Here is a 14,395-nt window from a genome sequence, read left to right as displayed (position 1 = left end):
AATTATCTAAACACAAATTATTTAAATAATTAAAATACTGAATTGCTGAAGCTGTTGAAAAAAGATAAATACAATGAGTTAACACTCAACGCAACTGACTCAGTAATCAAAATGAAAGTACTATTTTGGCAGTCAATTTCACATCCAATTCATTAAAGGCAGCATGATCTGAGAAGCACAGCAGATGCAGGCAGACAATAGTCCATCCATCAGTACTTATCTACAGTGCTGTTGCTTAGCCCTGCTACTAAGATTACTCTGCATACAGCCAAAGAAAGTTTCACTCTGGTCTCTGTTCTGGTTCTTATCACCTCCACTGACATCTGTTCCATCTGTCCATTACTCTTTCAGTAAGGAGAAATTAGACCTTACCTGCTAATTTGCTTTCCTTTAATCCCTCCGGACCGGCCCAGGATTGGACTGATGGGTTGTGCACGCCTACCAGCAGGTTGGAGACTGAGAAAAAAACTCTGACTAGCGAGCCAATAGGAGCCCTGGTCATGTGACCCTAGCCCCAGTATTTTCTCAGTCTCCCAGCAGGTAGGAGTGAGCCCATTAGTCTCTCTTTATTGTCTTTCAGCTTTTTCTTTATTGTTGGCTTTATTCTGCTTTTATTCTGTGCCACAGGAATTCTTTGAGGCTTGTTAGGTTTTCTTTTCAGTTTGGTTGACTTTCAGCCTCAGGGGTGTAAACTCGGGTGCCCCGGGTCCCTCCCCCCTTTTTCCTCCCCACCTCCCTTATTATTTAATTCAATTTCTAAGGGAAGGGTTGCCCTTTGAATAGCAAGGGGATTTTACCTTTGGGAGAGGCAGCCAGATGTGAAAAGAAGCTAAATTTGCTTTCATGCCACGGACCTCTTAAGTCCCCATTGATTAAACGAGCAGGCAGCTCTGTTACTGTCAAGTGTGTGTGGTGTGGCTGGTTAGCGTTTCCATCAGCAGGGAAACATAAAAAGTACAGTTTTCATTTCCTGGTCTGGCTCCCATCACTATTTTTCGGGTGATTTGTGTGTTTAATTTGAGCGCTATTTAAAAAAAAAAAAAAAAAAAAAATAGAGTTTCGGCGCGAATTGGGTACGCGCGCGTCCGCGATGTCAGAAAAACTTAAGCGCTGCTCCGTTTGTCAGCGTCGGGGTGTTTCATCTTCAGGCGCTTGTAAGTACTGTACAAGTACATTTTTGCACATTCTTTATTTCCCTCCATCCCTTTAACTTCAAAGGCAAAATTTGGACTTGCTTGTTAATTTCCTTTGCTTAAGTCCTGCCAGACCACTCCAGACAAGTGGGCTATGTCCCTTGCTAGCAGATGGAGACAGAGAAAATAAAAAGCTCAGAACTGACTTTACTCCCTTTATAGGAGGCTGGTAAGGCCTACAACTCTTCAGTATTCATATCAAAGCTTAGACAACCAAAGGCAATTGTTATGTTTTGGGTTTCCAATTCACCATCAAAGCCTAACCTGATGCAGTCAAAAACATTTCATGATCACCAACCCAGGAATGAGATAATTCCATACACCAAGGATACAATTACCTGGAGCCAGAAAAATACAGAGTAGCTGAAGGCAGCACAAGGCCCCTATAAGAGGAGTGACATCAGATCTGAGATTTTTGTCTCTGGCTCCATCTGCTGGCAGGGAAACATCACCCACTCATCTGGACTGGTCTGGCATGGACAGAAGGCCAATTATGCAGCAGGTTTTGGTTACTTTTTATAATTTTTATGGGTTTTGTGCATATAATCTTGCTCTTGATATTTAGCCTAGCTAAGCTCATTTTATACAGCTATGTTGTCATACAAAATTAAGTCACCCATTATCAAATTGCTAATTTGACACTATATGCATCAAGGTTAAATATTCTTCAAGTCTTTCATTCAATAGCTCCCTTGATCACATACAACAGTATGCCATTCACAGATGTTTTGTGGGTAATTTCTTCAAGGACTGAATCCTGAATAGTAAAAACTCAGTCACTTGTACAAGCTGATAGACCCAATCCTGACAATGTTCTCTCTGTTTCCTGCACCTGAGGTAGTTGCTTTGAGATCCGCCGGAATACATGATAATAGAGATCCCAGGCCTGAGTCAAGTCCTTTACATTCCCAGACTTCATATATTTCCTGCACCATTCCTGAGCTTCCATTAAATCTCGCCCATATGCCTAAAGAAGAAGGAGAAAAAGAAGAGTCACTAATATTCTTAGCAAAATTTAGTAATATAACAGTTGTTAGATGATGAAGAACTTAGTTTCCCTTTTCTACTGTGCAATTGCTGACCCTATTCAATTGGCCATTTTCCTCTCTTGTCCCATATTAAAAGTATATATTTTCTTTCAAACATTATGGAAACAATCCTCAATGAAACCCTGATAATAATAAGCCTCAGAGTGACGATTTGTCATAAATCACCAAAGGATCTAGAAGGACCAATGAGGCCAAATCAATCAAGCAGCAGTAGGAAAGGTACTCAACCTCAAAGATTTAAACAATTAAAAAGAATGGTATCATACACATTCCCTTTACTTCTAAGTAAGGTAAGGGAACATTAATCAAGGAGTCAGAATAAGACCATTCCCTTTTCCTCTTCCTGGTTATATGATTAATGTTCTCTTAACTTGTCCAGAGGTAAAGACAGCGTGTATGATGGAGGGCACTCTTGCTTTATAGGATACTTTTAAAAGGCTTTTTCCTACATTAAAAAAAAAAATTGTTGATATATGTATGGCTGTTATATCATCTTTTGTTCTTTCATTGTTCTGGTTGTCATCAATTAAAAAAATGATTTAACATAAAAGGCTTTTTCCCCACATATAAAGCCTGTTTTACAGCGTTGTTGACATTTGTGCCTTATTGGGACTGGATGTGGAAACTATTTTATAAAGACAAACAGATGGCTTTGTTGCTTTTATAAGATGGGCACTTTTTTTTTTCTTTTTAGACTTCTTATGGATGTCCTGTTAAAAATGAAGGGGGTATTTTTCTAAAGCTTAGCTTGAGTTATCTGCAGCAGGGCTCATTTTATTCTTATGGGCCCTGCTGCAGATAACTCGAGCTAAGCTTTCGTAAAAGATCCCCTTAAGTCCTAAAAGGCCACATATCTTTTCTGCATTTTTTTGGTTCTATAACAAACCACTGGCAAGAAAGGGACTCCCTCACCTGAATCACTTGTGGCAATCATTTAAGGCAATCTCTTATTCATGGATATGCACCCCGAGAATACACAAAGCTCTAATTCATTAAAAAAAAAAAAAACACCCAATCAACTTAAAATACCAGAAGAAGAATATGATGGGCTGAGCCTGTGGTTCATGATTTTTGTGTTCAAACTTCCTGCCAACATAGCAAACAGATTTTCCGTATGCCACATAGGTGACACACTAGAGCTCAGGAAGGGAAGAAGTTGTTGCAGCAGCAATCCCTGCTAGACAGCAAGGGGTTTCAAGGATGAGTTACATAAGAGACAATCCTCTAGCACTCATTACCATGAAGGTACTTCTACCACCCCCAGCATGCCACAGAAGTTGGTACAGGTATTGAGAAAAGAAAGAATCATCCATTCAATATACCAGTCAAAAACAGTGTTCATACAAAAATTTAAATGTGTTATTAATACTGGTTAAAGAAATACACTTGTAAAAAATCTTGTTCAACTGAGGTTTGGCATTAAACATTTTTCTACTGAGCTAAAAGTCAATTTTTTGGACACCCCAATTTCCATCAACAATGGCTATATACAAACATCTATATACAGGAAACCTACAGACAGATGCAGTTACCTCCACAACTCCAACTTCCACCCTTCACATACAAAAAAAATAAAATAAAATAAAATAAAAATTCAATATACACAGCCAAGCCACAAGATATCACCATATCTGCTCTGATACCTCAAAATCCTGACTTAATCCCTCAAACAAAAAGGCTACAACCCCAAAATAATATCCAAGAATGTTGCCTCCTCCCTTAAAATACCCAGGAAAAACTGTAGTACAAGGAAAGAAAGCCACAGAGAGAATCCCCCTTGTAGTGACATACAACCCAGAGCTAGAAAAATTGAAAACAATCATAAAAGATCTACAGCCACTACTCCAGGAGGATGAACTACTGAAAGAGATATTCCCATCCTCACCAGTGCTGGCCTTCCGACAGCCACCCAACTTAAAGCACAAACTAGTGAAAAGCAAGCTCCTGACAGAAACTCATAACAAAGAGAGTAGCACACATCCTTGCAATATATCTAGCTGTAAACTGTGCCAACACATTTCACAGGATTCCACAGTCATTCACAAAGGAAAACTATTCAACATAAAGGAGTCCTTCACATGCTCATCTTCAAATGTAGTACATATCATCCAATGTAAAAAGCGTGAAGAAGGGTGCTATACTGGAGAAACAAGCCAGATGCTAAAGACAAGATTTAATTTACATAGACAACATATAAAAAATGCCAGTGCCAACCAGGATGTCACCTCTGTGGGATAGCACTTTACAAAACCAGAACACTGTATCAATGACTTTATGGTGAGAATACTAAAAGGAAACTTTAAGACAATCCAGGAACGTAAAACCTTTGAAGTCAAAATGATTAAATATTTTGACACCCACCAGACAGGAGTTAAGAAAGATCTGGGTTTTCTAGCCTATTATAAACCATAAAATTCTACTGCTTTGTCACCCTCTTATCTACCATGCATCTCTCCTGTCTCTCAACCACTCAAGCTCCCGTTTCTCACCTTACCCACCCCACCTTCTTCCTGTGAAACTGTCATAGGAATGCTTTGGTGTTTCACTTATACATAATGTTACTTATCAACATTTGCTTATTTCTGATCTGAAGAGGGGTTACCTTTGAAAGCTAATCAAAAATGTATTAAGTTAGTCCAATAAAAAAGGTATCATTTCTTTTCTTTGTTTTATTTCTATTTAGCTAACAAATCCCATATTCTTGCTCTTTTTTCCATAATAGGACTTTTTTCTGGCTCTGCATTTCCACTTCCTTTCCTCAATGCCAGCCTCATTTACTAAGGCTTTTTTCAAATTCTGTATCTATGGAGGGACAAAGTTTGGTAAATCAGGCCCTAACTCTACTGCTGAGTTTAGTGATGTATATTCAAGCCCCCTGTCGTATTTTGTCTTTAAGCCAGACATTTCAATTTATGACTATTACTTTTGCCTGAATTTCTAAATGGATGTCTGATCATAAACTGATGCTTAATACAGAAAAAAATCTCCTCATTATGGGTTGGAGGATAAAAATTCCCATTACCAAATTCCAATCCTATTCTGGACGGGAAACGTATCTTACTGCAAACTGCTGTATGCAGCCTAGGAGTTTGGTTCGACTCTGCTTTAGATGGTCAGTCACAAGTGAGACTTGATATCCTCTGTATTTGTTCAATTACATTTTTTACATGTGATTTGTCTCTTTCTATGAATAATCTACAAAAGTTAGTACTCTATGCTTGATCATTATAATTTTTTCTTTCTGAGTATATCACAGTCACTATTGTCTTGTTTACAGTTATTACAGAACACAGCTGTTAAAGATTTTGGTAAAACTAAATATGACAGGGTCTCTCTATTGCTGCTTGAACTTTACTGGCTACCAGTCTCAACAAGGGTTAATTTTAAGATTCTCTGTTTGGGTTTTAAAATTTTATATGGCGAATCCCCTTTTTGTCAAAATTATGGAAAGTTCAACCCTGTTTGCATTCTACTTGACAAATTCATATAAGTAAGTCTGAGTTGACTTCACCCTCATCTGTTTTAACTATGCAATTCCATCAATGTGGAATACACTACCTACATGGTGTGAAGCTAATTATTTAAAATTTAGGAAAAAAAGCTTGGCCGAATCAAAAATATTTAAACAATTCATAATGTTTTAGGTTCAATTAATCTATTTGAGATTATTATTTTATATTATTTTAATTTATTGTAAACTGATCTTGGGCTACAGACATAGACTGTACATAAATACTTTGCTGCTGTTGTCTTTGATAATAATTGTACCTGATTAAAGGAAGTTTCTTTCAAAGTCTGAGGTCCACGCTCCATCATAGCGTGCAGAGGCTCCAATACTGCAAACATTCCTTTTACATTCCTCTCTCCAAAATACAAACGAGAAGCTTCCTCTAAGCCTTCATGCCACATTTCATGCCACAAGATAGCCACACGGATCAACTCTTCACTCACCTAGATCAAAACAAGGGAGGGAGAAAATGACAATCTGGTTTATTTATATTAAGATTTACTAACAGAATCTAATGAAAATAAAGATTTTAAAACAGGTGAGTTTCTAGTAAAAGAAATATCCAGGTACCTATGCTGGCAGCTAGGGAAAACCAAAAATCTGTTTCAGATACTTGGATTTATCACAGAAGCAGCAGTACTACAAAAACCCTAGTATTAATTCTAACTTGATTATTATTATAATAATACAGAATATACAGGATGCAAGACCAGGGTCATAAAGAAACTAAAAACTACCAAAAACACAGCCGCAAGACTTGTATGTAACATCTTGTGATTTAAAAAGGCATCACCACTCCTTTACTCATTACATTGGCTTCAGGGGTTATCTGAAAGTATATTAGTCACCAGGCAGTGGGAAAATTGAGGCCAGTCTGAAACTGAAGCATAAACATTGCAAAGTAAAAACAACAGTTTGGTAAACTTTCACTGTCAGTTGCACACATCTCTCTTTGGTATCCAAAGTCTGAAAGAGAATGCTAAGGGGTAATGAACCTTCTAGGTAGTATCGCTACCCCATTTTTCTTTCCACGTGCCTCAGAAAAAGCTGTAACCATATATTTACCATCCATTAATTTTAGGCACTCTTTCTGGCTTAGGTGGGTCTCTTAAAAGAACAAGTCTGGTACCTCCATCTTGATGTACAACAATAGTTTTTCCTCTTTCTGGGATTATCAAAAAACTTTTTAACATTAAGTGATAACAGTGCAATTGAATTAACCATCTAGTAGAGTTTCTGGGTCTGTGCCAGAGCCGGTGGTGGGAGGCGGGACTGGTGTTTGGCAGGCGGGGATAGTGCTGGGCAGACTTATATGGTCTGCCCTGAAGAGGAAAGGTACAAATCAAGGTAGGGTATACACAAAAAGTAGCACATATGAGTTTATCTTGTTGGGCAAACTGGATGGACCATGCAGGTCTTTTTCTGCCGTCATCTACTATGTTACTATGTTACATTGGCTTCAGATCAAAGTCAGGGTTGCCTTCAAATTATGTGTTTTTGCATTCCAAATTATCTATAGTATGGCCCCTGACTATATGCTCCCTTTGATTGACCTCCCTACGCATAATTCCATCCCAGAGAATCCAGAGATCCATAGAATTCCTAAATCTCCATCATCCTAATTGTAATAAGATCTTTACAAAACAGTCCTCTTTGCTGACTTCTCCTATCAGTGTACCAATTGGTGGAAGATCTGTACATGATTACAGTTGCTTTCGGAAAATATTAAAAACCTTTTTTTTTTCCAAAAAGGTCCTGCAACAAGATAATGGAAGACAGGAATAACCACTTTTATGCAAAATGCTGTTTCAAACTTTATCCTGTTTAACTGCTTATAATTTGATGTTTGTTACACAATACAACTTTGTAAAAAAATTCATAAACTAATTTTTGTAAAGTTTCATATGGCTGTGTAAAGAAGATTTACTCAACATTGTCTGGATTGTAAGCCACATTGAACCTGAACTCTGTTTGGGATAATGTGGGATAAAAATGTCATTATACATAAATATAAATAAAGTTTTAGAATAAAAGGTTACAAGACCAATGACGATCATCATGGGCCTGAGTACCTTGTGTGAAATGACTACCGAGATCTGGCTTAATTGAGAAGAATAAAATGTATGTTAATGCCTCCATAGGAAATGGAACATTGAGCACTGGGATATAGCAATCTACCTGTAGAATCAAACACTTCAGCATACCAATCAACAGACTTCTGAGCATGTGTGTTTAAAGGTCCAATCAAAGAACAAATCAAATGTCTATCAGTCAATCAAAATTATTTTCCAGTTTCAAAACACAAACCAATCAATTTCATTGCTAACTCTGTGTTCAGATGATAAATCCATCGTTGTTGAATATGAACGAGACCAAATTAGGGCTGCAGCCTGATTAAAAATTTTAATCGCGATTAATCGTACAATTAAAGGTATTTTATTTATTTCCCATTGCAGCTCCTTGAGACTCTGGGGAAGTCATTTAACCTTCATTGCCCCAGCTACAAAAGAAGTACCTGTATATAATATATAAACAGCTTTGATTGTAACCACAGAAAGGTGGTATATCAAATTCCATCTCCATCCTCTTTTCTTTGGTCCCGGGTTCACTCGCGATGAGATGTTTTGTGTTTTTTCTAGTCGTGATTAATGATTTAATGCATTCATTGCAGAGTTAACTGCAATTAAAGCGCAGCCCTAGTCCAAATCTACCCCACATATAGATAAATCAGGTTTTTACCAATGCAGTGAATCTTTAAATCTTCAATGAATACTGGAATAGAACAGTGTGTGTTAATAGCAGGGCTTCGATTTTCCTAGCGTGAACACAATTTCTATGCTTACTCATTTTGGTCTCAGGTGCCTGCTTAGGTTTTCCACAAATAGATGATTAAATATAGCAATCCCATACTTGCACATGTACTTAAAAAATTCAAGGTAACAGATTGACCATCCTTGGTCACAAATGACCTGCCAGATAATGGCTATGAGCATAACATTGGCCACAAGTTGATGCCTATTAAAATCAGTTATATTAAAGGAGAATTTAGGTCTCACTTGCTCATTTTCTTTTTTTTTTAATCTTAGTTCCTCTAAACCAGTACAGATGAGTGGAAAGTACCAAAGCAATACCCTCTATGGGTGGGCTACTGCTAAAACTGCAGACCGCATCCTTGCTCCAAACACTCCTCCCGTCGAGCCTGAACATCCAGATGACAATGCTTCACAAAAGAATGCAACGATGATCACACTACCACCTTACAAATGTCCTGGGGAGGAATAAAGCTATTCTCTGCCAAGGAGGCCACCTGCCGCCTGGTTGAATGTACCTTAAGAACCCATGGGACTGGGCAACCTTTGAGAATATGTGACAAAGCAATGGCCTCCTTGATCTGTACTCCCCTTAGATGACCATTTTTCTGTTTCCCAAACAGGGCTTAAGACACAATGTAACTGACAAAGCTCCTCTGGCCACTTAACATACTCACAAAGTGCTCATTCTAATGTTCCCTCCTACCTCCCCCAATACCGGAAGTGAAATGTATTGATTAACAAGAAAAGTGGAAATCACCTTCAGGAGGAACGAAGGAACAGGCTGAAACACAACTCTTTCTTTAAAGAAACCAGGAAGGGTTCCCTGCATAACAACATCTATAGTTCCAAAATCCTTCTCGCTGAACAAATTGTTACTAGAAAAATCATCTTTAACGTCACACATACTTCAATACAGCTTCCTCTGAAGGCTCAAAGGGCAGTTTCACTAGGGCCTGACAACTCCAAATTTAAATCCCAAGTCAGCCTCAATAACTTTACTCTCCTCAAGAATCTCATCAAATCTACATGAAAAGCCTATGACTTGTCATGAACCAAACCTGATTAACAGGCTAATACTGAAACTTGTACCTTGAAAGAGGCTAAAACTCAATCCCATGTCCAGACCACCCTGCAAAAATTCCAAAATCTCCAGCACCAACGTCTTCAGGGGGATCCTCTGGTGCTCTCGACACCTCACTTGAAAAATCCATCATACCCTGACATATGCCAAAGGGCTGGACCTCTTTCTCAACCGAAGCATGGTGGTGATTACCATAATGCAGTGTCTCCCAAATTGTGCACTGTGACGAATTCACAGGGGTTCCACGGAAGGAGACACACAGTAACAGCCTGCACATACCACTGCATTGTTTCCTGCCCGCCCTTGGCATGCAGCCTCTAGTAGGGGAAGCAGCTGCTCCATGAGAGCTGACAGTTATGTTACCTCTTGAGGCAGCGAATCTCAGGCCCCATTGCTGATGGAGGGTGAGGAGCGCCGAAAGCCGCATAAAGACTCATCCCTTTCTTCAGATTGATTCCCCAAAGCCACAAAGCTAGTAGGAGTCGCACATTAAACTCCTGAGTCTGTGGGGACCACCAAAGACAAGAGAGCTCTCTGGAGGTGCTGCATGTGGGCCCTGACCCACAGGACTACCTCAATTGTCGCCGTCATTGGACCGCAGTACCTGAAGGTAGTCCCATGCCTGTAACCTCTCTCTGTTGAGCAGGTTGTGAAACTGCAAACATAACTTCTTTGTGTTCTTTTCTGTCAAGAATACTCACCCTTGACAAGGGTTGAATTACACTCCAATATGCTCTATCACCTGCAAAGGGTTCAGTCTGCTCAGCTCAACTCCTCCAGGAACTGGACTTCTCAAGTTGTAGCCCATGTGTTTTCTTGGAAAAACTTTGCTTGAATCAACCAATTATCCAGGTAGGGGTGTACCAAGATCCCTTCCTTGCATAAGACTGATACCACCACTACCATTACTTTGGAGGTGGACCTTGCAGCTGTCGCCAAACCAAACAATAGGGTACAAAACTGAAAATGCTGCCCTAAAATTGCTTTGATAGGCCTGTTGAATGGGGATATGCAAATATGTTTCCATCAATCTAGAGATGTTTGGAATTCCTCCTGCCAGACCACTATGATGACAGACTGCAGGGATTTCATTCAAATCCTGGAATTCCTTAGGCCCTACTGACACCCTTGGGGGGTCCAAGATAAGCTGAAAGATGCCCTCCTTTTTGAGGACTATGAAGTAGATAAAATACCTTCCTCTACCATGTTCCTCTTGTGGCATGGGCACCACAGCCTGGAGTTGTGCCAGCCTCTGCAGAGTCTCCCTGACCACCACTGCTTTTATTTGGGAGAGGCAAGGGGACTCCAGGAATATATTCGGCAGAGGACAAGCGAGCTCCAGGAAGTACTTTTCTCAGATAATTTCTAGGACCCACTGGTCTGCAGTGATCTGGACCCACGTCTGGTGGGAACTATTCTCTGACTGCTACTTGAAGGCAGGTCCCTGCACCCTCACTGTGTCCCACAAGACTTCCCAAGGCAGTCGACCTGGCCTTCCCGAAAGGATTGTTCCCCTCTGGAAGAGCCTACTCCTCTCTCCCTGGATATAGCATCTAGCTTCTCTGAATTGCCAATGGCAGCAGATCCCATCCAGAGCTCCTGTGATCATCTTCCAGCAATTGCAGGACCTTGGATTCCCCCAAACTCTTAACCAACTTGCCCAGGTCCTCAATCGTGGGACCTTGGATTCCTCCAAACTACACTTCCTCAGCACAACATCGACATTGAACATTTCATCAATGGCCTGGACCTAACCTCGGGAGAACACCCAGCAGACCGTACGTGGTCAAACTTTGCTCTCCTCACCATTGAATCAGTTACCCAGGCAGTTCATAGGTTCTCCAATTCCTATTGCAAACTGGACACCTGCCCCAACCATCTACTTAAATCCGCCCCTGACCGCTTCATAGCAGACCTCATATCCCATCTAAACTACATGCTCCAACAAGGTCTCTTCCCTGAGGAATATGGCAACATCCTACGCACCCCATTACCAAAGGACACCAAGAAAAAACCCCCCAATGATCTCATCAACTACCGCCCAGTTGCATCTATCCCACTAGTAGTTAAACTGATGGAGAGCATGGTGACCAAACAGCTTACTGACTACCTGGACAAGTTCTCTATACTACACGAATCACAATCAGGATTTCGCCCCCTCCATAGCACTGAAACTGTGCTAGTCACTCTCCTGGCCAAATTCAAGCAGGAAATAGCTACAGGTAAAGTATACTTCTCCTCCAATTCGACATGTTGAGCGCAATCAACATGGTAAACCATAATATTCTACTAAATCTTCTTGACTACTTCGGGATTGGTGGCAATATACTTAGCTGGTCAAGGGTTTTCTAACCTCTAGAACATATCAAGTAAAATTTAATTCAAACATATCACCGCCGTGGAAATCAAACTGTGGAGTCCCTCAAGGATCACCACTATCACCAACACTCTTCAACATAATGATGATCCCACTGGCCAAGCCCTCATCCAATCTAGGCCTCAACCTGTTCATCTATGCAGATGATGTCACAATTTACATTCCCTTCAGACACGACCTGACAGAAATCACCAATGAAATCAAGTTCGGTTTGAACACCATAGACTCATGGGCAAATTCATTTCAACTGAAACTGAACACTGTAAAAAAAAACTCACTGCCTCAGTCTCTCATCTCAACATAATAACTTCAAACCTACAACCTTAAACACCCCAGACCACACCCTCCCTATCTCAGATAGCCTAAAAATACTTGGCGTTACAATTGATCGCAACCTAACACTTGAAAGCCAAATAAACTCCACTACAAAGAAAATGTTCCACTCCATGTGGAAACTTAAAGCCTTTCTTCCCGAGAGATGTATTTCACAATCTAATACAATCAATGGTATGGTGAAATTAGGCCTTACCTGCTAATTTTCTTTCCTCGAGACCCTCCAGACCGGTCAAGACGCGTGGGTTATGCTCGCCTACCAGCAGAGGGAGACTGAGAACACTAACTTCAACTATGTACATATAACCTGTGCCCATCCCACAAAAGCCAGTATACACTTAGCAAAGCAGAGAAAACCCCCTGCAACCTGAACTCTTGAATGTAGAAAAACCCCTGTACCTGGAAAACCAATAGACAACACCAACAGTGTGCTCAGACAGACGGAACGTCAAGCGCCCCGCTCTGTCAAGTATTATGGACGAAGAAAAACTCTCCGACCCAATGAAAGATAAAAGGAATAGTCATAGCAGAACACGGCTCAAATACTTCTGATACGAACAATATCTCTGAAATCCATAGGGCGGGCTCTTGACCGGTCTGGAGGGTCTCGAGGAAAGAAAATTAGCAGGTAAGGCCTAATTTCACCTTCCTCATCGACCCTCCAGACCGGTCAAGACGCGTGGGAAGTACCAAAGCAGTAGAAACTTAAGGGTGGGACCCTCGAAACGCAGAAGACAGCACAGCCGCTCCAAAACCTGCATCCTCTTTTGCCTGAACATCAATCCTATAATGCTTAACAAAGGAATGAATGGACGACCATGCCGCTGCTTTACAAATATCCTGCGGAGGAACAAAACTACTCTCCGCCCAGGAAGCGGCAACCCCCCGAGTTGAATGCGCCTTAAGCAACGGGGGCACCGAACGCCGCCTCAACAAATACGCTGAGGCAATAGCCTCCTTCAACCACCTAGCCAGAGTCCCCTTGGAGGCCGCAGCTCCTCTCTTAGGACCTCCAAACAAAACGAACAACCTATCCGAATCCCGGAAATCTCGCGTTCTGCTCAAATAGGACCGCAAGGCGCGCCGAACATCCAACTTAGCCAACCGACGCTGAGAGGCATCCCCCGAACGATCCCCCAACACCGGTAACGAAATCACTTGATTCACATGGAACGCTGAAACCACCTTAGGAACAAAGGAAGGAACCGTCCTCAAAGTCACTTTCTCTTTCGCAAAGGACAGAAAAGGCTCCCTACAAGACAAGGCTTGCAACTCTGATACTCTCCGAGCGGAAGCAATGGCCACCAGAAAAACTGTTTTCAAGGTAAGATCCTTACATGTGATGGACGCCAATGGTTCAAACGGAGGACCCACCAGAGTCTCCAAGACCAAATTCAAATCCCAAGGCGGAACCATTGGACGACGGGGCGGCCGAATCAACTTCACTGCCCTCAGGAACCGCCCTACATCCGGAGAAGCTGCTAAGGAGACTCCTCCAACCTTACCTCTGAAACAAGACAAAGCCGCAACCTGCACCTTCAGGGAAGAAAGGGAGAGCCCCCTGTCCAAACCATCCTGCAAAAACTCCAAAATCTCCATCACCGAAGCCCGCAAAGGGACAACATTCCGTTCAAGACACCAACTCTCAAAGATGCGCCACACCCGCACATAAGCCAACGACGTGGACTTCTTACGCGATCGCAACATTGTATCAATGACTCTGGCCGAGAAACTCTTCTTTCTCAATCTGTGCCTTTCAAGAGCCAAGCCGTAAGCAAGAATGGAGAGGGGTCGGCCATCTCGATCGGTCCCTGCACCAGTCTCACCTGAGACCCCAGGGGAAAAGGACCCTGCACTAACAACCGCATCAGATCTCCGTACCATGGCCGACGAGGCCAATTGGGCGCTATCAGAATCACTAAGCCGGGATGACGACCGATCCGCTGTACCACGCGGCCCACCAGCGGCCACGGCGGAAACACATAGAGCAACTGCTGAGTCGGCCACGGCAGAACCAACGCGTCGAGACCCTCGGCTCGAG

At 41.5% G+C, this 14,395-nt stretch overlaps 1 protein-coding gene across 1 annotated transcript in view; it reads right to left on the bottom strand.

Annotated features, from left to right (window-relative positions):
- Positions 1-14,395, bottom strand: part of MTOR (mechanistic target of rapamycin kinase) — a 181,479-nt gene that overhangs the window by 26,890 nt on the left and 140,194 nt on the right. Inside the window, 2 exon segments of the mRNA XM_030185556.1 lie at positions 2,026-2,160; positions 6,011-6,193. Of these exon segments, the coding sequence (XP_030041416.1) occupies positions 2,026-2,160; positions 6,011-6,193 (318 nt within the window).

This window comes from Microcaecilia unicolor, chromosome 13, assembly GCF_901765095.1.
Source record: "Microcaecilia unicolor chromosome 13, aMicUni1.1, whole genome shotgun sequence".
Classification (NCBI taxonomy): Eukaryota; Metazoa; Chordata; class Amphibia; order Gymnophiona; family Siphonopidae; genus Microcaecilia; species Microcaecilia unicolor.
Note: the sequence above shows the minus strand (reverse complement) of the source record. Positions and strands in the feature narration are given on the sequence as shown.